This window comes from Tinamus guttatus, unplaced genomic scaffold (genome assembly GCF_059628265.1).
Source record: "Tinamus guttatus ecotype Peru unplaced genomic scaffold, ASM5962826v1 Tinamus_guttatus_pri_ptg000246l, whole genome shotgun sequence".
NCBI lineage: Eukaryota > Metazoa > Chordata > Aves > Tinamiformes > Tinamidae > Tinamus > Tinamus guttatus.
Window position 1 is genome coordinate 9,143,585 of NW_028288780.1, and position 24,256 is coordinate 9,167,840.

Here is a 24,256-nt window from a genome sequence, read left to right on the forward strand (position 1 = left end):
CCGGGACGAGGCAGAGCTCGAGCAGCGCCGCACCGGGCCCCGCGGAGCCGGGGGACACCGGACCCACATACCCAGGCGGCCGCAAGGCCTCCCTTCTCCAGAGACCGCAGAGAGGAAAGCGCGGCCGCCGCCAGGCAGGCGCAGGCCCGGGTCCCGCCGCCGCCTCGCCCCACCCGAACAGGCTACGGCAGCACCGGCGGGACGCTCTGCTCGTCGCCAGGCCCGGCGCGGCGCGGCGCGGCCCCCCAAGGGAAGCCGGGCGCCCCCAGCACCGCCGCGCAGCCCCCCTCGCCGGCCCAACTCACCGCGGCTGCCGCTCCCGGCGCTGCTGCCGGGCCCGCTTCCGGTTCCCGGCCTGGCGCTCCCGCCGGAAGCGCCCCCACCCGCTCGCTGCCACGTCCGCACTCCCCGCCAACCCCCGGCCGCCGCGCCGCACGGCCCCGCCCGCCGGGACCCGGATGTGGCGCAGGCGCCGTGCGGCGCGGCGGGCCGCGCCGTGACGTCACGGGAGGGCAGGGCCGCGCGCGCCGTGACGTCGCGGGGCGGTGGCGGCGGGGGGGAGGCCGTTGGGGGCCCGCGGCGCCGGGGCGGGGCGGCACGTGGGGGCCTCCCCGCGCGAGGGCCCGGGCACGGCCGCGGGGGCAGCCCGGGCCCGAGGCCCCGCGGAGGGGGAAGGGGCCCGCGCCAGCCCCGTGGGGCTCCAGGGGGCCGACTGCCCATCGCGGCGCGTGGGTCCCGAGCGCCGGGCGACGCCGGGGTTTGTGGTGGGGATGGGACGGGGAAATAAAGTTTTTCCTGAGCGGCTTTTAGCGTCGCGGGTGTCAGACAAAGCTGTGGGGACAGGAGGTGAGCTATTTTCAGCCGCACTTGGGCGACAGATCCGTGATGCCGGGGGGGGGGGGGGCACCGAGGGCGAGATTGACACGACACGTGTGCCGGACACCTCTGGCCCCTTCCCAAGAGCAGAATCAAATGTCCAGTGCGCAGAGCAGCAGCTGAGCGGCCAGCAGCGCAGGGAGGGCTTCGCAGCCTCGGCTCTCCTCTTGTGTGCGTGAGCTTCGGGGAGGAAGGGAGGAGAGGGCCTCTCTGGGGACTGCGGAGCCACAAACTCTGAAGATGGCCCTGGAAGACGCTGCCCCCTGAGAGCTGGAGTTTGGTTTGAGATCGGCAAGCAGGTGACGCAGAAGGCGCAATACCCCAGGCACAGAAATCATGGGAGCTGAAGAAGAAATGCTCATCACCCTGTCTGGAGGGGCCCCGTGGGGCTTCCGGCTGCAGGGGGGCTCTGAGCAGAAAAGACCCCTCCAGGTGTCCAAGGTAGGAGCTCACGCTGCGAGCTGCGAGGGCAGGGCTGCTCCGCCAGGCCCCCGTGTCCCCAGCGGCTCTGACATCTCCCACTAAGGCAGGCAGGAGCGCCTTGCCCACGCAGCAGGGCTGGAAGGGAAAACCTGGGTGGAGTGGGCAGGCAGGGTCGGGGAGCGGGGAATGTGGGTGCAGAAATGCAGGCTACCGAGCTGAAAAGAGACGCACAAGTGTCAGGTAAGGACCTGCTTTCCTTCTCGGTGCAGGTCCCTTTATAAACTGCACAGCCCTCTCCACTCACAGATCAGCTCGGTGACAGTGCAGGAGTACTTGCTCACAGTACTTGCATAAGAAATCCAACTGAATCAAAGTTAATTAAAACCAAATCAGCAAAGGTTGGTTCTGTAGTTACGTTCACCATCTTTTATATTTCATGACTACATGCCAGATACAAATTTCCTAGGGTCACTTTTGGTGGTGAAGCTTTGCGAATACTGCCTGAAGTGCATGGGATGCTCTGACTGGTTTCATTTCAAGAATTAAAGAGGCAGAGGTTGCTTGGATGGGAGATGAAATAAGGGAATAAACATGAATCTTGAGTTGCATTCATTTGGTCAGCAGTTCTGTACAGTTCTCCTTTCAGAAGAACCTCTTTTCGGCTGATTAAAAGTAGGAAAAAAGATTGCTCCGTTGATTAAGCTCGTAACAGCTGCATTAGCCTTGTCACAATGATATCCAGGGATATCTCTGTGGAAAACATCCAGCAGCAGGAATGAACAAATGCTCTGCCAAAATTCTTCTGTTTCCTTAAGAAGATTGTGCCTGTGACACAGAACTGTAAAATGAAATGTGCCCAGGTCAAGGAGTGTTTGTGTGTAACTGCTGTCAGTTTGGAATCCCGTAGCCTCTCACCAAAGTGAATGTTTCTTACATGGAGAAAGATCTTTTTTCTCCAAGAAAACAAGTTCTGTGCATATTATTGGGCCTCCAAGAATTCATATCCATGACACAGATATTTGCAATGAACGGTTGCTGGCAAAATAGTATTTTATGTGGTTGCATAAATTTTGCAGTATCTTGGATTATTTTGACTCATATTCCCCCTCCAATAGATCTGAAATTGGGATAAAGAGGGAGGAGATTCTCTGTGTTATATAAAGATTGTTTAGGAATTGCTCAGGAAAGAATGAGCTATTATACAGCTAAGTCGCACCCTAAGGTGAATAGAATATTGCCTAGGGATTAGTAGCACTTCCAGAAAAGTATTAGCTAGAAGTAGCTCTCTCTGAGAAGTAGGTGCCATTCCTGAAATCTAGCAATTGAAAAAAAAAAGGGGGGGTGGGGGGAGTTCAATATTTGGCTACTGCAGAAAAAAATATATGTAAAATGTAATTGCTGCAAATCCATCAGAGGCTCAAAATATAAAGCACTGATCATGCAGGAATTTATTTTTATTTTGGGGTTATTATTGTCCAGAATTTAATGGCAGTTGGGAATAAAGGTGACTCCCAAGTAATGACTGTCTTAAATGCAACAGTGTTTAAATAGTCTTCAAGTAAACGATTTATGAATCCTTACTGGGAACCTGATAAGATTGTATCAGAATGCTGAATCTGAATGCTCAGGAGAAAATAAATCTCCAGGAGTCTTGGAGTGATTTAACCGACCTCCTCTGTCACAGTGTAGGAGAGGAGAAGCTTGACGTTTTGGGCTCTTTGCAATGGAAAATCAACTCTTCAATCTTCTGTAGTTAGAATTCTGCTACCGACCATCAATAGGATGAGGTCTGGGCCAAAATGCTGCCTGCAAAACATGTCCCAAAACTCTGAAATCCTTATCACCGTCTGTTTGGATATTTCAGGAGTCCAAGATGGGAATGGCCTCATGGCTATTAAGCGTGGCCAGGGATTAGGGCCGCGCGATACTGCGCAGGGAAGGGCAGCACTGCTGCATGGTGCTCTATGGGTTTTGCAGAGCGGGGGCTCCCGGGGCGGCGGTGAGGGGCTTGCGGGGCTCTGCTCCATGCACGAGGCGGCGGCAGAGGGAGCCTGGCTATGGGAGCTGAGGTCAAGCAGCACCGTGTTTGTTAGCGCAGTGAAGAATGTGGTGCACGCGCATGGAAAGGCAGATTAGATAAATGCAAAGGGTCTGTTTGGAAGCTGATTGCTGTCAAAGGAAGCACAAAGAAAGGGAAGTGTTTACATGAGACAAGGAAAACTTGGCTTAACGCAACAGTAATATGAGTGCTTTGGCTGTTACTGCAATTTTGTCTATTTGGACAAAGTGGGGAAGGACACAATATGGATGAATCTGGAGAAGATTTCCTACAGAGAATCTGTAGGAAATAGAGACATGAATATCCTACAGGTACCAGGAAATATTTGAGCTGATAAACCTGGGGTCTCATGGGATTCTAGTGCTGTCATTTTAAGGAATTCCAACTTCCAGACTAGAAAAGTCTTAGTAGGAATGCTGGAGAAATATGCTTATCTTTGGATGTTGTATCAAATTGGGACTAATAAATGGAAGTGAGTCAAGTATAATAAATAAGATATAAATGGTATTCATTGTACTCAAACAGAGGTGTTGGGACTGCCAGAAAATATTGGGTTGATGATGAGTCCATCTCCTGTTTCCTCTGTGTTCCCTGCGAGGCTAATGCTCCAGAGCAAGTTGTACTTTCAACAGTGCATCTAATCTGCTAGCACTGCAGTGTGTTGGGAAGTTCATTCACTCCAGCGTCAACATGACCTATGAGGTAAATGAGAAGTGACAGTCCTGATATTTTACCATATACGCAAGCAAGGGATGATTTGTGAACAGCTAGTGCTTCGGTTGTCTGACTAAAACCTATGTGGTTTCAATTAAGAGTTGATGGCATCATCCAGCCAGGTGTTCCAGAGACTAAACTTTGGGGAAAGCAGGATTTCCTGCTGGAGTCGCACAGATGAGAGGCTCTGTTCCACCCAGATGATCGCCTTTGCGCCTTTCAATCTCCAAAAAGCAGATATCAGAGGAGCGGAGGGAGAGCCAAACAGAAGCAGCAGAGAATTCATTAGTGTCTGGGGAACCTTCAGAGGAGAAGGTAGATGATTTTTAACTTAAGAGTTGTATTAAAAAACAATTCAGTAATAAATAAGCTGAACAACAGATACTGATGCTACAGATGCTCAGCAGGAAGGTATGCAGCGGGATTAAAGATAAACAGAGAACATGAGTAATTTTACAGAAAATAGGAAGAATTGAAATAGAAAGAGCTAGCAAAACAAGGGAATAATAAGAGTTAAGGACCGAAAAAAAAAAGGATCTCCATTTTATTCTTAGTTATAGCAATGTCCTTTTTGCTGAAAACAGCACAACTACTGTGTGTTCACACTAAGTTTATCATTTGAAATGAATCTTTTAATTTAGCTAGGCAGATGAAGGAGAATACTACCTATTATTATTATTATTTGTATTATTATTATTGTTATTGTTGTTATTATTTTACCCCTTTTATTTATGCTACCCCTTACCAAAATAAAAGTGCCTCAAGGTATAGCTCAGTAGCACACACCGACACAGCACAACAAACCTTTGGCCTGCAACAATCATCAGGAAAGATAGAAAACAAGTTTAAAAACAAGAAGCAAAATGGATCTGTAGAGAGAAAGATTTTTATTTTAGAAAGACTAGGGGAAACATATACGGCCCTGACACATACAGCATCCCTGCGAGAAGCTGTAAGTGATTAGAAGACTTAGACATTCTGACAAGACAGTGCAGTAAGGAAAATAATTCCAGCAGATTCCTAGAGGATGTCTTTGCAGTAAGGAAATGAGCACAAATGCATCTGAAACTAAACAAAATATAAAATAGCTAGTCTCAGAGAAGTTATAAGGTATAAGCTTAAAGTGCATAATCAGGCAAACTAGAAATATAATGTGGAGCTATACGTCAGAAATGCATTTTACCAAGATTAGCAGGGCAGCTTTAAAGATGGTACAAACCAACACAGAGCTGTCTTTAGGGAATCATCTACAAAACAAGATTTATTCCACTGAGTAAAACCAGTTACTTTACAAAACAAGCAAAGCACTTGTACCTCCAGCATAGGCTGGTCCAGAACTAATGCTAATAACATCAGTGGACATTAGAGGCTTTTTAGCTGGTTGTGATAGTGGTGGAGAAAGACCTCAGCATATTAACGAATCACAGGAGGATTACAGGCCAGCAAAATGATTCATCTGTGAAAAAAGGCAAACAAACAAATGAGCTCTGCTTGAGTTGTTTCTAATAAAGATATGAAGGTGTTGAAGTTACTAGGTAATGCAAAAGGGAGAATTCTTTGGAAATACACCTATGGACGCAGCCACATTCAAGAAAAAATAACGTAAGGTAGAGAAACTATAGGAGAGGAGGAGAGAAGCCTTGTTTCACCTCTCCTGGAGGTCGAAAGGTAGGACCGCTGTCCACAAGCGGATGTTGGGCAAACAGCAGCAGCGCAGTTCAAACACAGCACGGGCTCGTCGCTGAGCGAGGCGCGCGCACAGGCCAGGGGCAGCTCTCCAGCCCAGTGCTCCTCCTGCCCCCCGGCCAGTCCCTGCCGCGGGCCGCCGGGCCGTGCCGCAGCCTGCGGCCTTCGCTCATGCGCCCGTCCTGCTGCGGGCGGCCAGCTCTAGCCTGGGAAGAGCTGGGGGCAGAGCTGCAAGCGCCGCCTCTCCCTCTGCCCGCCAGGGAAAGGCAGGCCCGCTGCTCTTCATCTGCTTTCACGGATGTCTGAAGTGCCACCTGAGAGAGTCCTGCTGGCAGCCTCACCAATAGCAGTCACTGGTGTGGTAGTGCGGGTCTGCGAATGCAACCGCCCTGCAGAAGGAGAGCCTGGATGGCTTTTTTGGAGGTTTTGGCTGTGCCTTATGGCCCGTCAGTGCTCAGACCTGGCAAGGGTGAGGGATGCAGAGCTGGGGAGCTTCCCAAAGAGCAGCCAGGCTGCAGCCATAGCCAGGCAGGGAGGCGACAAGGGCTAATGGCGAGGAAGGCAGCCCTGCGCAGGCACTGCTTCCCAGGGCAAGCGAGGAGAGCAGACAGGGAGGGCAAACTAGGTGGGGGGTTGTATCATTCCCTCCAAACTGCCTTTCCTGTCAGGGTAGGGGCTCTCCGTTAGACCAGACAGGCCCTGTCTGGTCAGTGAAATTCAGTGAAATTACGCAGAAAATGCCAAGTAAGAGTAGTAGCTACTTCTGAAGCAAGACTGGAAGGACATCACAAATTGATCAAGTTCTGCCAAGTAGGTGGATCTTTTTGCCAGCATAACACGAGTTGAAAGATTGCTCTAGAGTCTGAGAAGTCACTAATAGTTAGAAACTTGGTTTATAGTCTATGTTTACCCCTGGCTAATCTTTAACTATTTGTTAAACTACTCCTTTCTCACTGAGGGAGCCATGTCATTCTGTTTACTGCCTTTCCCCTGCCTGCCTTCCCCGCGGAGGACACGAGGCAATCGTGCTGGTGACAAAGCGAGACTGCCAGCCTCTGGTCGCCTGGACATTTCTCTCCTGAGTGGTTTCTCCTTCCTGAGCCTGCCTCTTGCTGCCTCCTGCTCTTTGCTTTCACAGCTTGTCTCAAACTTCTCTTCAAAGGACACTGCTAGAAGAGCTTCCCCTCCTGTCTCTGCAGAGGTCTGGGCAGTAGCTTGCTTTAAGTGAAGGGAATCTTCTGTTCTGAGCAAGGGTTTTACTCAAAGCTTGCTCCCTTTTACAGTGTAGCATTAGGATATAGTGCTGAGACTGAGTCCCTGCTCTAGGGGACAGAAGCCATAACTTGGGATGAGTCTGCCCTGTGTACAAGGCTCCCCTTACCCTTCTGTCTCAGCTTGGTGCTTCTCCCTCTTCACAGACATTTTGGTGGGTAGGTTTTCTGAAAAAGCTCTTATTGCCATAAGTTTTTATCCTAAAAACACTGATGTCAGAAAAAGCAAGGCTGAACCTCTGAAAAGGGATCCACATGGATAAATATGAGGATTCAATCTCTGTTGTCCCAGAACAGATAGGCAGGCACAGGAGCTCTTGCTTTTTCACATACATGTCTGTTTCTTCTGAACCTTTGCTTCATAAAAAAAGGGGGAACAAAAAGGAAAAAAAAAGCCTGATATCTTGCTATTTCATTCTCTTGATAGCCAAATGCTTGCCAAAAAACTACTAGTATCTATCCCTGTGTTTGTGGCATTATTCCTCGACAATGGCATTGCCCTTCACTACCTTTTCATCTACTCTCACATCAAGTAATAAAAGGCCATGGAGATAAAGTCTCTTTTCACATACCTACAGTCAACTCTGGCTAGGTGTTTGCTCCTAGTAGCAAGTTTTTTGCTTAGGGAAAGAAGGTGGATAATTTGGGGTTGTTTTTCTGTCCCCTGCACACACACTACCACAGCTGTTATCTGCAAAATTTTCTTTTGAAGGTGTTTGCTTTCAAAAAGCAGAGAGAAATAGCAACCCCGATTGCTTTCATTTGTTTTGTATGCCTGGTACAAACTGGAACGAGGTCCAGGACACTGGAGAAGTTGTTCTCCTCTCTTTCCAACACCAGCTTAGCAGCATCCCCCTTGCCAGTGCACTGAGGTACTGATGGATTACAGGAGTCTGTCTCACTGGGTGGATTGGCCAGCACCAGCATCTTCTGCTGCTACCAGGTTTTATCTCCAGTTCCACTGGCCCAGAAGACACTCAAATCTTTGCTTCTACCCAAGATCTTTTCTTTCACCACCCTCCCCTTGTTCTGTTCATTTACTGTCCCAGAAAATTTCTGTTCCCTCTCTTTCTCTCTAGATGAGCACCCCCTAACTAGTCTCATTGTAGATAACCTGTGAGATAGGTCCCCAGGAACACTGGACCTGCTTTACCAAGAAGCCAGTCACCCAGTAGCACTTCTTAAGTGAGAAAAAGGCGTCTGGGCAAGAAGTTACTGGAACTAAAGAAGTGTAATGGTTAGTGTAATTACAATATGATGGAGTAAATATCTCATGTAAAATTGCTATGAGATGTGACATTGTTCACACTCTTAATAGTCAAAAAAAGTATCTTTCTGGGGATCTGCATTCTGGTGGGCAGCTGAGACATATAAAATTTAAGAGTGAGAGCAAAAGGCTACTGAAAATCTTCCTGATTTTGTGACTCCTGTTATCTTTGGCACACAGTTTTAACATTTCCTCCAAGGTCACACAAAAAACCATCCAGGTCTCCTGAATCCCACTCCAGTGTTTAAACCATAAGGGCATTTTCCTTGCACAGGGGCAGATTAGATGCTAGTCTTGGAGGGAAAACAATCTGCTCCATTAACCAAAATGATGTGAACAGATGTTGAGAGAGAAGAGCTGGTGGGCTGTGCTTCTGCTCAAGCAGCTATGAACTACACCAACCACTTCGTGGTGGGCTGAGCAGGAAGCCGTGGGAGAAGCTGACCCAAATGGTGGTTGGCTCTTAAGTTCCTACCTGATTTCACTCCCCTTTGGTAATGCTTTATAACCACTTTATGGTACAATAGGGAAGTTCTTATCTCTAGTAGAACCCCATGGCAGGACTACATTTTATGTAAGGCTGTGAAATGAAACCTTAATGAAAGTTAAACACCCCAGGTTACTATGGAGCACCCTTGTAGGTGCTGCGAGAAGGGAGTAGTTCCATGGTGTGAGACACAGACAGAGAGTAGAAGCATTGGATGCAGAGAGCAGTTGTGGTCTCTCCACAACTCTGGCTTGGCCTGTTTGCTAGACTGTTGTTGGAAAGATGCATTAGGAGGTTAGGGTGAAGGCAGATAATGTAATTTGTTTTCCTACCTTAGAGATTAAACTCTGCTGCTGAGAGGAGGTGTGAGACACCTTGGGGAGGCAACGAGGAAAAAGGCATGAACCTACTAGAGCTTTTTTCTGAAAGGCACTGCAAGCCACTACTGAGTGCCCACAACAGGTTTCCTTTCTTAGGAAGAAGAGGGGCTGCCCAGCTGGGAGGGTGTTTGCAGAGTTTCCAGACAGGTTGCCTGTGCTGTATTGAGGCAAGAATGAAGCCACTGAGTTATAATCAGGATTACTCTATTCTTAGCATCCCAGCGTGTGCTCACCCTCCACATACCGCTGACTAAATATAGTGCATAGTGCAGGACAGATGCTGCCGCGCTGCGCCTGCCCCCTCCTCCCCTGCATTCTGTTCCCAAAAGCTGGGCCATAGTCCCCCACGACACGTCCAATAATCACTGTGTCCTTTTGTCTCTCCAGGACTTAACAGGGAAAAATCTGCTAACACCTCTTCCCAGCACTGGCCCTCTGAGTCTCTCTGAGCGCTGCCTTTTCTTTCAACAACTTTTCTTCTTCCTTTCCTCTTCATCTGTTGCCCTTAACCTTTTCCTTTTATTCTCCTCTCAGCTGTTTCCGCCTCGTTCGCTCCTGCCTGATTCAATAGGATCATTTAGGTTTATATTGATTTATATTTTCAATAGCACAAATTAATAAGACCCTGAAATTGGGATTCCCTCAAGGCAGCTGAAATCCAGGCAGGAGAGCCCTTCCAGGGGAGCCCTGCTGTGTCACAGGGAAGGAGCCCGTCCACTAGGCAAGGAATGGAAAGTGCAGCAGGTCCTTGAGAGGATGAGGGATCTGTGGGGGTTTCCTCTCCAAAGGAAGAAGGGAATCCCTCCTATCTGCCCCAGCGGAGACCGTGCAGTCTCCTGGGCCAATCCAGGGCTGCCCTTCTCAGCGTCCCTCTGTGCTGACTCGCACAAAAAAGTGCCCCAAGGATCTGCTACAGGAAGGAGGAGGGATTTCTCTTCACAAAGCCACTTTCCCATCCTTTGGCAGGTCTTCAGAAGAGCTGCCAGGTGCCGCCTCTCTTCCTGCTCGCAGCCTAAGCAAAAGGCGCGTGTGGCGGCCGGGCGCACCCGGGAGGGGGCATCTTTTGGGTACGGGGAGCAGGCGGCTGCGCCGAGGGCAGCCCGACCTTCAGGGCGGGCAGCGAGCCCGGCCCGCGGCCTCTCAGCGCTCCGTGCTGCCCTCGCCGTGGGACACGAGGGCTCTGGTTGTCTCTAAAGGTCTCCACAGCCCTGTGCTGGAAGTCGTACAAACTGGCAGCCCTGTGGTGGGCTCCATCGAGAGGCTGCCCAGTGCCCGGCAGGCAGCACCCTGCGGATTAACTCCTGCCCCTTCTGTGCCTTGCTGCCCCTGTCGCTGCAGAATCCTCCTCTGCCTTCAAGCCCCTTGCTCTCCTCCCCGGCACATGCAGCAAGCTTGGGGTTTGTCGCTGAAGGGAAGCTGCAAATAATGTGTCTCCTTCTGCCCCATGAACCAGATTTATACCTTCCTGGGGAGGGATTTATAAACCTGGGGGCAGCTGAATGCCAGGAATATTGACAGGCTATTTTCAGTCCTGGCCTGGCCACTGGTCCCCTTTTCACAAGGAGGAGTGGGGGAGGTACTCAGCAATCCCCTTCCCATCCAGGGCTGAGCACTGAGCATGTGGCCTGGAGCAGCCATTGGCCTTTTGGGGAATATCATGGGGACACCTTCCTTTTAAACCATGTTAGCTTCTCTCTCTGCATTAGTTGCTGTGTCAGTGGGTAGCAGTGCTGCTATTCCTGCTCCCAGCATCAGCAAGGGACATTTGTACTGTAACAGCAGCAGAGCACTTCTGCACCAGTGCTTTACTGCAGACCCACATGTTCTCATTCCAGGCTGTTTATATGAACAAGGAAGGAGATAAAGGGCTAGGATGACAGGGGCTGATGGCTATGGCAGCTGGGATGAGCCAGTCCCTATTTTAAGCATGCTGGCAAATTTTGGGGTCAAGCTGGAGAGGCCGCAGTGTGATCAAGTGCCAGTGAACACACCGGTCAGGCTGAGCAGAGGGGCGCTGCTCTTGCGTGTCCAGTGGAGAGGAGCCCCAAACGCCCCTCGAGTGCCAAGGGCTGGGGTGTCGAGAGCGGCCAGCAGTGCCAAGAGGCCTCTGGAGGGCTCCAGCTCTCACTTCCCTCCTGCCCTGCTCCGCGGCAGTGCTGACAGGGCAGAAATCCCCCCACCTCGGCTCCCTTCCTGGGGCTGCCCAGAGAGGCAGGGCACAGCACCTTGGGCCATTTCCCCGTGTACTTGCAAAGGATTCCGGCCAAGCCCGGTCGCGTGAGCAGCACAACTAGAAGATACAGGTGAAAGTGTCCTGTTGTGCATCACCTCTCTGCAGGGACCTGCTGTGGGTGGTTTACTGGGCACTCTGTTAAACAGCTCTGCTCTGATTTGTCTCTCAGTCAACAACACTGCAAGAATTGAAGAAATTTGCCAGAAGCATTTACAAATGCAGTGCGTTACTGCCTCGCACCTGATCTTCTCTGGCTATTCTTGCCTGTGCAAAATGAGTACCTTGTGGGTCCTACACAGTTCTACCAAAAAGACATCACTTAGCTGCTCTGGGCTGAGCTGGCACTAGCTTTGCTTGCTTGCGTAACAGAAAGGCAGTGGGTTGGGGGTTTCGATAGGAGATTTTACTTTGCATGAGAGGAAGAAAGAAGAAACACACGGTAAGAAGGTCATGAGAAGCCACAGAACTGGGACCTAGCCTGGAACTCGGGATTCTGACTGCACTCGCAGACTCAGCTATGCATAACCAGCACAGCTCCTGTTAGGGCTAAAGATTTACTCCAGCTTTACGTGGTGTGACAGCATGTTGTATGGCCTGAGAAGTACAGACACATAGTGGCCAAAGCCATGAGAGCAGGAACGCCTGGCAGCAGGAAGTGCCATGAGACCCATCCTTCCCAAGGTCTCTTCCCCAGGAAGGTGCCTGCAGGGACTCTGGGACATGCAGGGGGTCCCTCCAGAGATGTGCAGTAGGGGCAGGCAGCAGGAAATGCTCACACACAGCCAGGTACATCGGTCGTTTGGAAAGAGCTCCTGTTCCTCCTCTAAAATACAGGCTCCCTTTTGCAACTTAGGGCATGTGGATGTTCACCTGAACTGAAAGACTCAAATCCTGCTGGTGCTCAAGTCATTGTGACCCTTGGAATAAGCTGGGAGGCAGAGGCCCAGCAGCACAGGCAGGACTCCCTCAGGAGCGCAGAGCCTTCACTGGCAGAGCAATGCTCAGCCCATACTTGGTTCCTCCAGGGATGGCCAGCAGGAAAGGAGCGACTGAGCTAAATTGCTGCTGTTCTTCCCTTCACCTCTAACCTCTCTCTTCTGCATTTCCAGATCCGCAAGAGAAGCAAAGCGTGTCGTGGAGGCCTGTGGGAAAACGATGTGCTCGTGTCCATCAATGGGAAATCATGTGCTGGCCTCTCCCACGCTTCTGCCATGCAGATCATCGACTCTTCCAACGGCATGCTCAACATCCGTGTGAAAAGGTAATAACCGCCCCAGCACGGCTTCGGGCAGCACACAGATACCCACACCCAGCAGAGAGAGGGCAGGCAGGACACCTCTGGTTTCTTCATGCTCTGACTCACACCAGGAGGAGCTCCCCATGGCTAAGGTGTGGGCATCCTATATTTTTGGACCATTCCTGTGCTGCTCTCCAGAAGGAACTGTCCCCAGGTCTCCAAGCCCCTTGGGCTGTGGGGAGATCTGTTTCCAGTGTGAGGAATTTGCTGCGAAGCACAAGCTATTTACACTCCTACCAGGCAGCTGCCATACAGAGCTCAGTTCATTACAGATAAATGATTATTCTGTAGAAATAGATTTGTACATGGGATAACTCAAGGCAAAGAGTGAAGTGAAGATTACGAGAAGCTTTGCTACAGGAGATCATGGTAGTCCAGTGGGGTGTGAAAAGAGTTCCACAAAAGTAAGAGACAAGGCTCACCTTTAGGCATAAAAGTGGTCCCAGGGACTTCACTGGTTCCAGTGAGTGCCAAAGTTAACCCTGAGCCTCAGTGCATGTTGGATGAGGCCCAAGGTGCAAATTAATCATGTGAAGACAAGTGCAGCAAAGCTCTGTGAGGTCCCAGCTAATCCACACTGCTACTAAATCAGAAGGCACCTGGGCAATGTGATTTCTGCAGTCCTGAGGAGAGAGAGAAGTGGGAGAGCAGTTTTGAAGGAGAGCCATCCTGGTTAGGGTGTCTCTAAAAGGGGGATGGAGGTGGGCAGTGCTTAGAGAAAGAAGGGAGGTGTCACCATGAAGGATCCTCCACTCAGCTTCAGCAAACGTGTCCTGGTGTGTTCTGATGTGCTCACCCAATCCCCTGGCTGTCATTAAGTGTGATGAGTGAGCCCTGCAGAAGACAGCCAGAATAGCACCTGGTCCCATGCCAAGGCCTTATCTCACCACACTGGAACCTATCTGCAGCCAACAGGTGCTGGGGCAAATTCCATGGGACCAAAATCAGCACACTTGGAATTAGCAAAGTGACAAAGGCAGGATGGGAGGCCAGCATCAGATGGTCTGAGAATAACCTAACTAGCTGGCTTCATCTTGGATAGTGGAAGACTCATCAAGTATTGCTGTCTGATCACGTTTCTATTCCCACTTCATATTTCTATTCCTGAGGAAAACAGCCGTCAGTTCCTTTCAGACAGAGGTAGTGGGATGAGTATCTGGAGTATCTAAGGTCATACGTGTGTTTCCATTTGGGGCAGGATGTGTGTGGAAAGAGGGAGTGAGAGGTTGTGACCTGAGTGTACAGTGCAGAAGACAAAGAGGCTCACAAGTAGTGATGTTTGTCATTTATCTGGTCTGGTATTTAAAGAAAAGGAAGGACTTCTGTTTTTTGGGGGGGTGCCAAATAAGAGTTCATAATAACAAACGTAATTAAAATAATAAACTGACAAAGAAAACATGCCAAGTTCTTAGTTTCCTCCTGGTTTGTCTAAGGCAAGAAAATGCCACCATGGAGCTGCCTGGCTATCGTGACTGCAGTACAGTCATCAAAACCCTTGCTTGCTTATGAAAAGTCCCAGAGTGAGCAGGCCACTGATGGGACCTTTCTGACCAGCAGGGTCGCACCCCAAACAACAGCTCAGGCTTTTTTCTCTTAAGTATTTTCCATTTACTCCCATGTAGAGGGCAGAGCAAACACACGGCACTGACTGCTGCCTTTGAAGCTCGCTGTGAACTAAAGCAGCGCTGAGGACGCCCTGAGCTGCGCAGCTGACGCAGCTGCAGAGGCAGTTCCAGCGGCATCTGGAGCGTGGTGGCACGGCTAAGGCTCTCCCTGCCGCCTGCCACCGGCAGGCTGGGCCCCGGAGCGCACACTGCTTCCTCCTGGGGACCTCTGCTGTGCAGGAATTCACCTCCCGTGGAGAAACGCCTGGGAGGCTGATTACCATTGACTCTGCAGATCAACTGCAGATGCTCTCGGGGCGCTCTGATTTTCATCTGTTTAACACCGGGTTTGCAAAGATGCACAAATCTGGATAAGAGCATGCAGCTGATACCAGAGATGAGTCTCACCTTGATGACCGCACTTTCGGTGCCTGTGTCCCTGAGAGGCACCTACACCCCTGTTCCTTCCTCACACGGATGCTCTCCTCCCATGCAGATGTTCCCATCCATCCCACATCACGCCTCTTTTCCTTCTCCCCACAGAGTAGTTGGCGGCGACCAGACGGGCCCCCGGCTCCAGCGCTCGCCATCCCCGGGGCAGCGGGTGCTCTCGCCGCCGTCCCCGCTCAGCCCCCCGGCGCGGCTGCTCAGCCCCGAGCCAGCAGCAGCCCCGGCCCAGCCGCAGCCGCCGCGGAGGCCGCAGAGGCGCCTCGAGAGCCTCACGTCCCCGCCGGACAGCGAGGCCTACTACGGCGAGACCGACAGCGATGCCGACACCGTGGCCCAGGAGAAGCAGCGCCGGGCCCGCAAGAAGAGCCCGCGCTCGCCGCCGGACAGCACAGGCAGCAGGGCGGACGCGCCGCAGGACGAGGTGTCCCTGTCCGAGCAGAGCGGCTACGAGAGCACCCCCGAGGCCGCAGCGCAGCAGGGCGCCGAGGCGGCCGGCCCTGGTGGCGTGGCCAAGAGGGAGATCGCCTGCCGGCCTGGCAGCCGCGCGGACACCCCCTTCTCGGACAGCGAGGGGCAGCTGCAGCCGCCCTCACCACCGCGCCGGGAGCCCTCCCCGGAGGCCTTGCTGCTGCCCCACGCCACCAAGACCATCCGAGCCGAGCGCCATCTCATCCCCATGGTGGGGCCCGTCGAGCACCCCGTCGATGAAGACCTAACCACGACGTACGCGGAGAAAGCCAAGCAGGCCAGTAAGTCCTCAGCGCCTGACGGGGGTGCCAAGGCGGGTATTTCCTCCGGCATGGGGTGAAGCCAAGCCAGGTCGCTCCTGCAGGGGCTGGGGCTCCTACTGCCGCTTTGGCACCGGGGTCTAGCCCTTGCAGGGTACCCCGCACAACAGGCAAGACAGTGGGACATGAGATATAGAAAAGTTAGTAGAAATAAAATGCACAAATCTTCACTCTAATTCTCTGCTCTAAATGCTAGGCACGTTTTTCCAGAGCAAATAGCACTGCAGGACACTTGCTGAGCCTGTCTTTTCTCTTTTCATTGGGCTGAACATTCATTCCTCTGTCTGCTTTGCTTAAGGGATCCTTTGGAGGTTACTTTCAAATCTGGGCTGCTTCCCTGAGGCAGGACATTGCCTTGTCGCTCTGCCGTGTGCTGAAGGGACAGACTCAGCTGGCTCTGTAAATCGGGCCCCATGGAGCAGCACCTCATGCTGCTTCCCAGTGCCTCACACTGCTCCCCAGCCTGCTTAGCATTCACTTTCCTTAGGAGAGCAGAGAAAGTAGAAATTTCAGCCTCCCTGAGGATGGAGCTATTTTTTCCCCTTCGAATAATGTACAAGCATGAGACGAATGTTGGGAAAGGCATGTTCAGCTGCTTGCTGCCACCTGATAGTGCTAGCAGTGGATGAGCAATTGCTTCACATCAAGGCTTATTTCCATTGACAACGTCAGTAGAGAAGGCGCCCAGGAAAGCCATGTATTTAATGCAGAGCATTTCTAATGCCAACATAATATCCCATGGCAGAAGGTGATGCAACTCTATTGCCAGCTAGAGGGAGGGCTCCTAGAAGCACTGCAGTCTGAAATAATACTTTATTTTTCCTAATACTCCCATCTTTTGGATAATGTTTGACCAGAGGTGTCCTTGTGTAAGAGTCACAGCATAGCTCTGCCACAGATGGATGGCAGAGCTTCATGGTAATTCACATACAAGCTCGGCCTTCTCTTAAATTAGCAAGTAATATGAAGGCAGATGTCTGCGTCCTGGCTATGCTAAAGCACTATAAATGTTAAAGCTAGCCAAGGATTTGAGTTTGGGAGCAGAATGGGCAGATGCATCCACTGTGTGGTGGCAAGCACAAGGAGCCCAAGAGGATGATTTGGCAGTGGATGGGATGGAACAAAAGTAGCACAGGGAGGAGGAGGCACCACAGATGCCCTGTTTGCACTCAGCTGTTGTGATGTGTCCCTGCTTCCCCAGCAAAGACACAAGGGAGCTCTTGAGAGAGGCAGCAGCCCTAGCAGGGAGCTTTGGGCCTCTCTCCTTCAAAGCTCCTCATCAGGAGCTGCTCACTGGTGCTGGCTCCTTTCTGCGGGACAAGCTCCTCCATCCGCCCAGCTCTGCACAGGCCACAACAGGCGCCAGGAGCTTGCTGGGCACGCCAGCTCCAGGGCCACCCACATCCCTGCTCGGGCGGCCCAGCAGGGCCGTGGGGGTGTGGGGAACTCGCCCTATGAGTGATAGGGACCATAATCTTCACTGCTCCCCGGCGACTGCTGTGCACCTTGGTGTTTGGCTCAGTGGGACATGAGGACAACTAGCAAACAGGGACTTTCTGTTCTACTTTAAATGAACTACAGGAGCTCACTCATAGCTGGGAATAGCCAGTATTTTAATAGCCAGTGTTTTGCTAGTCTTAAGAAACAAAGTACAAACTCATTTCTTTTCCAGTGTAGCAGCCACTTGCTCCATTTAAAGAGGCAATTTAATTCCCGGGAAAGGTGGGGAGCTTTAGGTTCCTAATTCATCATCACTGTCAGGAGTCAAGCACGTCCTTCCCGGCAGTGACTTTTGTGCTTCCTGGACAGTGCAGCAGGGATGGAGAGGTAACAAGATGGAAAACAGAAATGAAGGAATTTGACTGAGTTGCAGGAGATTAGCAGAAAGCAGGGGCTCGTGGCAGGGAGAATCAGCCTATACCTGACACAAGTCATTGCTGGCAAAGCTCCTCAATTCCCCCATGGCTCTTGTGGCGTCTCCCCTGTGCCACCATGGGAGGCTTCAGATCCATCCGTAGCCAGGGCTGCTTCTTCTCAGACACCTGGGCACCCTGAGGTGTGCCATAATTTCACCCCCATCCTAAATTGTCTCACATGTGGAATGAGCTCAGGCTTTCTCACCCATTCACTGGTAGAAGACAGGCACAGCAGGACAGCAGTCTAGTCCTAACGTGCTACCACACTGTAAGAATTTTTGTCACTGCAAGAAGTGCTTCAAAATATCTCAATTTAAACTTATCCACTGGACTATTTTTAGTTTCTAGGACTCAAGAGCCTTTCCATGTATGGTGGGGGAAGGGAGGAAAAAATGGGTGGAGAAATTTCCTCCTCTGCTTTATATGGACCTGGCTGCCTGTGCAGATTCATGGAAGTTACTACATTCCGTGTCAGAAAAGTAAATCCTCCTTCCTAAAGCAGATGTGCAGCAACATCACTTGACAAGATAGTTTGCCTATTTATAAGCAGCCTATTTATTGGAGGGTCATTCAGATTTCCTCTTCCAAGGGTGACTGCAATCACCAGGGTGAGGGGAACAAGCCAACTATTGGCTTATTACAGTGTGTGTAGGATGCAGGAGCTGTGAAGAAGAAAGTACCTGAATGGCAGCTTGAACTTACCGCACCGCATTTTCTACCTGGCTTTCACTTCTGTAAACTGTGACTGTAATGTTGGATGTTAGGCTGTTTTAATAGTTTTGCCATTCTCTGCAGCCTAGAAGACCAAAGGGTTTAGGACAGTAGTTAACTGTCCCCGTTCTACCTGCTTTAAGGTAGAATAAAAAAGAAATTCTGCATAGACCACAAGCAAATCAAGATTCACTGCCTGAACTATTGAGCCTATGGGAGGTCTGTTCCTAGCAATATGAGGCAATTCTGAATAACCCTTGGCCCTTCCTACTCAGTGAGCAGCCATCCAGTAGGACAACGAGGAGAACCACCTCTCTGGTTGAATTACAGCTGGAGAATCTGATCTCACTTCAGCTCACATTAACCTGGGAATAGCCTCTCTCTAAGAAATAAAAAACTACCTTGTTGTATGCAACTGAGATGTAGATCTTTGCTAAGAATTTCCCACTTAGTATTAACATTCAGTTTTGAAATCTCTGCAGCTTGCAAGGCACTAGTAAAGAAGATAATACTGAGATAAACACACTGCACCTGCAGCCCTCAATCCAGTTTCAGGCTTGAATATGGCCTTTCATCCTTATGCCTTTGGTTTATATTCTTCTTCTGCCCAAAGCACAGAGCTGGTGTTTTCCAGCTGATGTATTATTATCTGCTTGGTCAGACAAAGGTTGCATGGTAGTGTTGACTCTCCTGGCTAGTTTGCATGAATTTTTCCTTCCTTCTTGGGCAATCTCAGAAACTGTAACAAGCAACTGGCCGTCTTCCTCCGGGGTTCCTGCTGGAGACATGTAGCATCGTTCCCTCTGGGCCTCGCTCTTACCCAGCACTTCAGTGGAAGATGCTGTGGGCTGCAGCACTGTAAATAAAGCTGATAGAGCTCTGCTCTGCTTCTCTCTGCTCACTACCTCACTGCTATCTTGTTGCTCAGAGCCTGACAGAGAGAGGGTTTTAGGTGAATATGCACTCAATAAATCCAATAGGATATAATGTTCTTAGAAAGATCTCTAGCATCTGAAGAGGTTTGGAGGTTTACCTGATCCCTGAAGATGTATACTCACTCTTGCCCTAGTATTTCCAGGCTCTGAATGTTTTTTAGTGCCTTTTTCAACCTATCAGCTCGGAACCTGCTTCTCCGTGGTGCCAGTGCCAGGGCAGGCCCCTGGCTCTGCACACAGTTCCTCAGGCAGAGCCCACCTTGCCGAGGGCAGTTCTCTCCCCACGTCACCCTTCCAAGCTCCGTGGAGGGCCCAAGGCAGCAGCATCTCACCGTGGGCTCCACACGCATTTAGCAACTGCTCAGCCCATCGGGGTGCGTGTACCTGTGCAGTGCCCCTAGCTGCTGGCTGACCGGATGCGAAAAGCTGACGGGGAGTAATGGGATTAAGCCAAATTGCCACTAATAATTGGCAACGTTCGTACTGAGTGTTTTAATTATGCAACATGCTGAAATCTCAAGGTGATTAGAGCAATAATCACACTGAAGCTATTATGTAAATAACCCCTTAGGCTCTCAGCCAACCTGATAAATTCTAGGTTCCAGGATTTTCAGAGCTGAGCTGAAAAAAATCTTAATGCAGATAGGCAGTAGGAATCCCTCTCCTTTTCCAGGGTTGTTTCCATCATGTCTGCAAGTGATTTGGAATTTGCAGGTTGGGACAAGTATCCAAAATTACACACAGACAACACTGAAATGACGAGACGAAGTGATAGTGGTGAGGGAGAGGCATAAAGCTGCACTGTTGTCAGTGTATCTGCTGCTTATGTTAGCCACAGACCTGTCCTTTAGTATCTAAGAAATAGGAGCCGGAACAGAGATGAGTAGATTCAACATGTATGAATATACATATACACTGAGTAAACTGAAAAGGACAATGCTGAATAACATTCTCTCTAGAGGTTTAATGTAGGAAATTAGTGGAAATTGTGTCAGAACAGCCCTCAGTCATTGACAAATGCTCTGGAATGACGGGAAGGATCTCAGGAAGACCTGAAATAGCACAAGGAAAACAAGAATAGCACAAACTCTGGCTCTGGAGATCACAGAAAAGTAAGTTTAGCTTCAGTTAGGTGAATGAAGATGTTATTATAAGCACACTCTATGGAAAGCAGAATGATCACTAAAATAAGAGACACTTGGTTTAATCAAAACTAAAATGAGAGACACTTACTCACCTGTTTGGTAAGATAACAGGCTTAGTGGCTAAAGAAATAAGGTGTACACAGCATATGCTGACTTCTGTAAGATATCTGATACAGTTCCACATGACTTTTCCAACCAGAAAAACATGGATGAGGTGGGAGTGCTGTGAGGTGAGTGCACAATTGGCTATGAATAGATCAGAGAACACAACTATTAATGTCTCATGATATCAGGTTAGCTAGCTGGCTAAGTTGGTAGTAGTGTTTCACTGCGCCTCTGAATCCAACAGGACTGCCTCTATATTTTCACTGTAGAGCTTTAAACTCTAACATATGTCAATCAAATGTCCTCTCCACCTCAATGGTATGTGACTGGGGAAGAGACAGATGACTAAAAATCCCACCCTTCTCTCTTCTCTCAGTGGACCTTGTCCTCTTGCTGCATCTAGACAGAGCAGGGAGTATGGGCTGTGGGGCACCCTGCAGCCCTGATCTGCTGCTGTTCAGATCTGGGACCTGGCTGGGACACCTCGCAGCTTCTTTCTGATCTTTCTGCCCACAGAAAACAAGGTGTGTAGGGGGCATTGGGGAAGGAGGTGGGTGACCTGCACTGAGGAGCTCAGAAATGTTCCCAGGTCCACCATAATTGTCCGTTTTATCTGTTTATTTTTTATTGCACACTCCTAGTGAGCCTTTAAAATATTTTTATTTCTCTTGACTGTGTTGTACCTAATGAGCATTAAAAGGAAATAGCAATGCAGTGCATGGCCTGAGGATGCAGTGGAGATTGCAGTATGTTAATCAGCAGATGACCTAAGCGTGGAACTGCCTACAGTTGTCTGGTGGAAGGCTGGATTTATTAAATGCAGTGGGAGCTTGGTAGGTCTGCAGAAAGCGACTAAAATGAATAACAAGGATAAATGGCAAATGCTGTGGGATTAATCAAATGCACAGACAGAGATGGTGAACATATGTTTGCCTGTGTTATCAGAGAGTGGGTGCTTGCAATACTGAAAGGAAAAGAGAGAATGAATCAGTAAGACTCTGCTGTCAGAGGTCAAGCAGCTTCATGAGGATTAACAGAACCTGATGTCCTTTTAGTTTCTCTTCTGCTTCATATCTCATTCTCTCCTGTTGAACGAAATACAGATCTGTCTGATGCTTCTCATATTCAAAATGGGAACTCATAAACTCTCTTTTCTGTCCTTTCATTTTTGGTGCCTTATTAAGACTGCTTTCAGACTTTCCATTTCCTATAGTAGGGCCTGTCTCCTCCATCCAGCCACCATTTTAATGTAAACTTAGTATCTTTGTGACTTCATACTCTTAAAATTAAGAAAGGGATTCAAAAGTTATCAGGGTGAAAGACCAAAAATGTATAGCATGACTGCACAAGCCCTTCTTAGGAAATCAGGCTAAGATTGCAAAAGCCAGATTGACTAGGAGACCCCACAGGCGCTGCCCTGGTGAAGGAACTTGGCCTGGGCACTCCTGTCACAGAAGACTGTGCAGGGAGAATGCAGGGGCTGAGCTTGAGCTGTCAGCACAGGGACGCTGGGCACGGGGGCTGCCCTGTGCACTTCTGCCCAGCTCACGAAGGAACACGAACTCGCGTGCAAGGCAGGGAGAGCTTTCGGAGGGAACGAAGCCTCCGAGTCTCCCGCAGGGTACTGTGAGCCTAATGCATTGCAGCACTGCACAGAAAGGTCTCCTTGCCCTGTCTCCCTGGCAGGACTCTTCAGTAGCAGTGCAGGAGTCTAAGAATGGCTAAGAATGGTCAAAGCACTGCAGAGCGAGTGGGTATTTTGCTCTCACAGACTATGGATACACCTCCAGAGAAGCTTGATTTGTAGCTGATCCCCATTTCTCTGACACCAAGAGATCGCAGCGGGGCAGTGTCTCAGTGGGAGTTCTTAAAATCACTAGTCATTTAGGAAAAATTTGACATTTCACAAAGCACCTAAATATATTTTTAACTTCAGATGCATGCTGAAGTATTGCACACTTCAGTAGGACCAAAGCATGGGCTTGTAGCCTGCTGAATCAGAGCTGAGATTAGTAGCTATATTTTATATTACATACAGACTACATGATGAAAGTGTGAAAACACCCGAAAATGCAAAATAAGCTTTCTGTCCCACAAATTATGCCAGTTACTGTAAGTTAAAGAATATGTACTCTACCTCATGGTTTCCAATTCCAGCACTGGTTGTAACTTGAAAGGCTGGCTTACAACAGGGAAATACTTGGAAGGCCAATAGAACCTATTCAAATCTTATTTTGAAAGGGTTCCAAATATGAAAGACATGAGAAGCCTATAGCCTGTAATGACTTACTGAGATACTTGCAACACTAGCCATGGAAAAATGACCTCGTCTAACGTAAATAGCTTGAAAAACAAAGTTCTAGTTGATCCCATATAAAAAAATAGCAGACAAGTAGTATTTCATCACACAGGAATATATTCTTTATCTTTGATGTTAGTAGTACATTTATTTTCAATGGTGAAGGCTTTGCTGGAATTTGGTCTTCAGAAGTGTTATCTACTGTTGTTTGTTTCCTAGTGAACACAAAGAGTTTCTGACACTATGGAATCCTGCTTGTCCTGTAGTTTTTCTGAGCATACATTACAATGCTTTCTTCTAACAGGTCCTGATCTTGAAAAGATACTTCTTATGTTTCTTTTTACTGCGGTTAGTAGCTTAATTAATTTCAGTTTAGTGAAATTTAAAGTACATACATAAAAAATCTTTGCTTAATACCAAATATTATTTCTCATTGATTATTTTAATAGAATTTAGTGAGGAAAAAAACTGAGTGCTATAAAAGTTAGCAAAGAGGTTTCTGCAGAAATTATCCATGACACCAGGAGAATTTAGGAGAATATTATAACTCTTTTATTCTTCTGTTTACTCTTTTATCTACTCCATTTGAATGCTCTTAAGAGATAAATGTTTCTGTACAGCAGAACAATTGTTAGTTTCCAATTGCATACAGCAGATATCAGATTCTATAAGGTTTTTCCAAAGAGCTAGTATCACTATGAGTATAAATATTAATCAAAGAAGAAGGAACGAGGTACATCCACTCCTCTTGCTCTAAGAGCATCTGCATGAGGCATGACAAGTCTCTTACAGCAATGCTGCCTGCAGCAGTTGTCCTCCTTGGAGGGGAGAGACACGGTCAGACCTCCACGCTTCTAGACCCACTAGCAGTGGGGACAGTCTGCTTGAGTCCCATGTGACGGTGACACCCAGGATGGGACGGTCGTGCAGGGAGAACCACAGTGCAGCATCACTCAGCCACAGGCCTGGGTTCTCCTCCCAGCACTGTTTGCTCTTGCAGGGAATGAGGCAACGGGATGGGGCCCAGCCAAGGTGCAGGGAAGCGCGGAGCAGATCCTGGCTGCAGAGATTTGCAGTTTCCCAGCACCGTCCGCTCCTCGCATCCCTGCCCGCCCAAGCCCTCCCCAGGCAGCATCTCGTCTTCCAGCACTTCCCAGTCTCTAGCGTGGAGCTCTGAACGGCGCCACTCGACCTCCAAACCCTGCGTCACCTGCCGTGGGCACAGCCACACTCTGCAGGGTTGTAGCAGTGGCTTCTGCCATTGCTTTTCAACCAAATAGCTACACTGCCAGCACCCAGGATGCTATTGCTCTTCTATTAAATGCTCCTCAGTCCTGGTCGAGGACTCCGTTTCATGGACTAGTTCTCCTGAGGTGTGGAAGGAAGACACAGATTCTCCCCACTACTGTTCTCCATATATTTATTTGGAGCTGGGAGCTCTCTTGGGTTCTAAGAAGGAAAATTGCCTTCCTCCTGGGCAGGCTTCTCTGTGTCTCTGTTCTGGGACATGAGAGCTGTGTTTGTCTCATCTGTTTGAAGGGTTCTTCAGTATGGAAATGCTGGATATTGAGGTATGGAAACACATATCCTTTGCTGAAGCTTGTGCCACA

General features: G+C 49.5%; 1 protein-coding gene across 1 annotated transcript in view; it reads left to right on the forward strand.

Annotated features, from left to right (window-relative positions):
• The first annotated feature begins 1,201 nt into the window (after positions 1–1,201).
• The window catches only part of SYNPO2L (synaptopodin 2 like), a 28,472-nt gene continuing 5,417 nt past the window's right edge, over positions 1,202–24,256 (forward strand). The window contains exons 1-3 of the mRNA XM_088526425.1: positions 1,202–1,317; positions 12,506–12,657; positions 14,841–15,496. Of these exons, the coding sequence (XP_088382551.1) occupies positions 1,213–1,317; positions 12,506–12,657; positions 14,841–15,496 (913 nt within the window). The 5' untranslated portion in view covers positions 1,202–1,212. The remainder of the gene's footprint in view (positions 1,318–12,505; positions 12,658–14,840; positions 15,497–24,256) is intronic.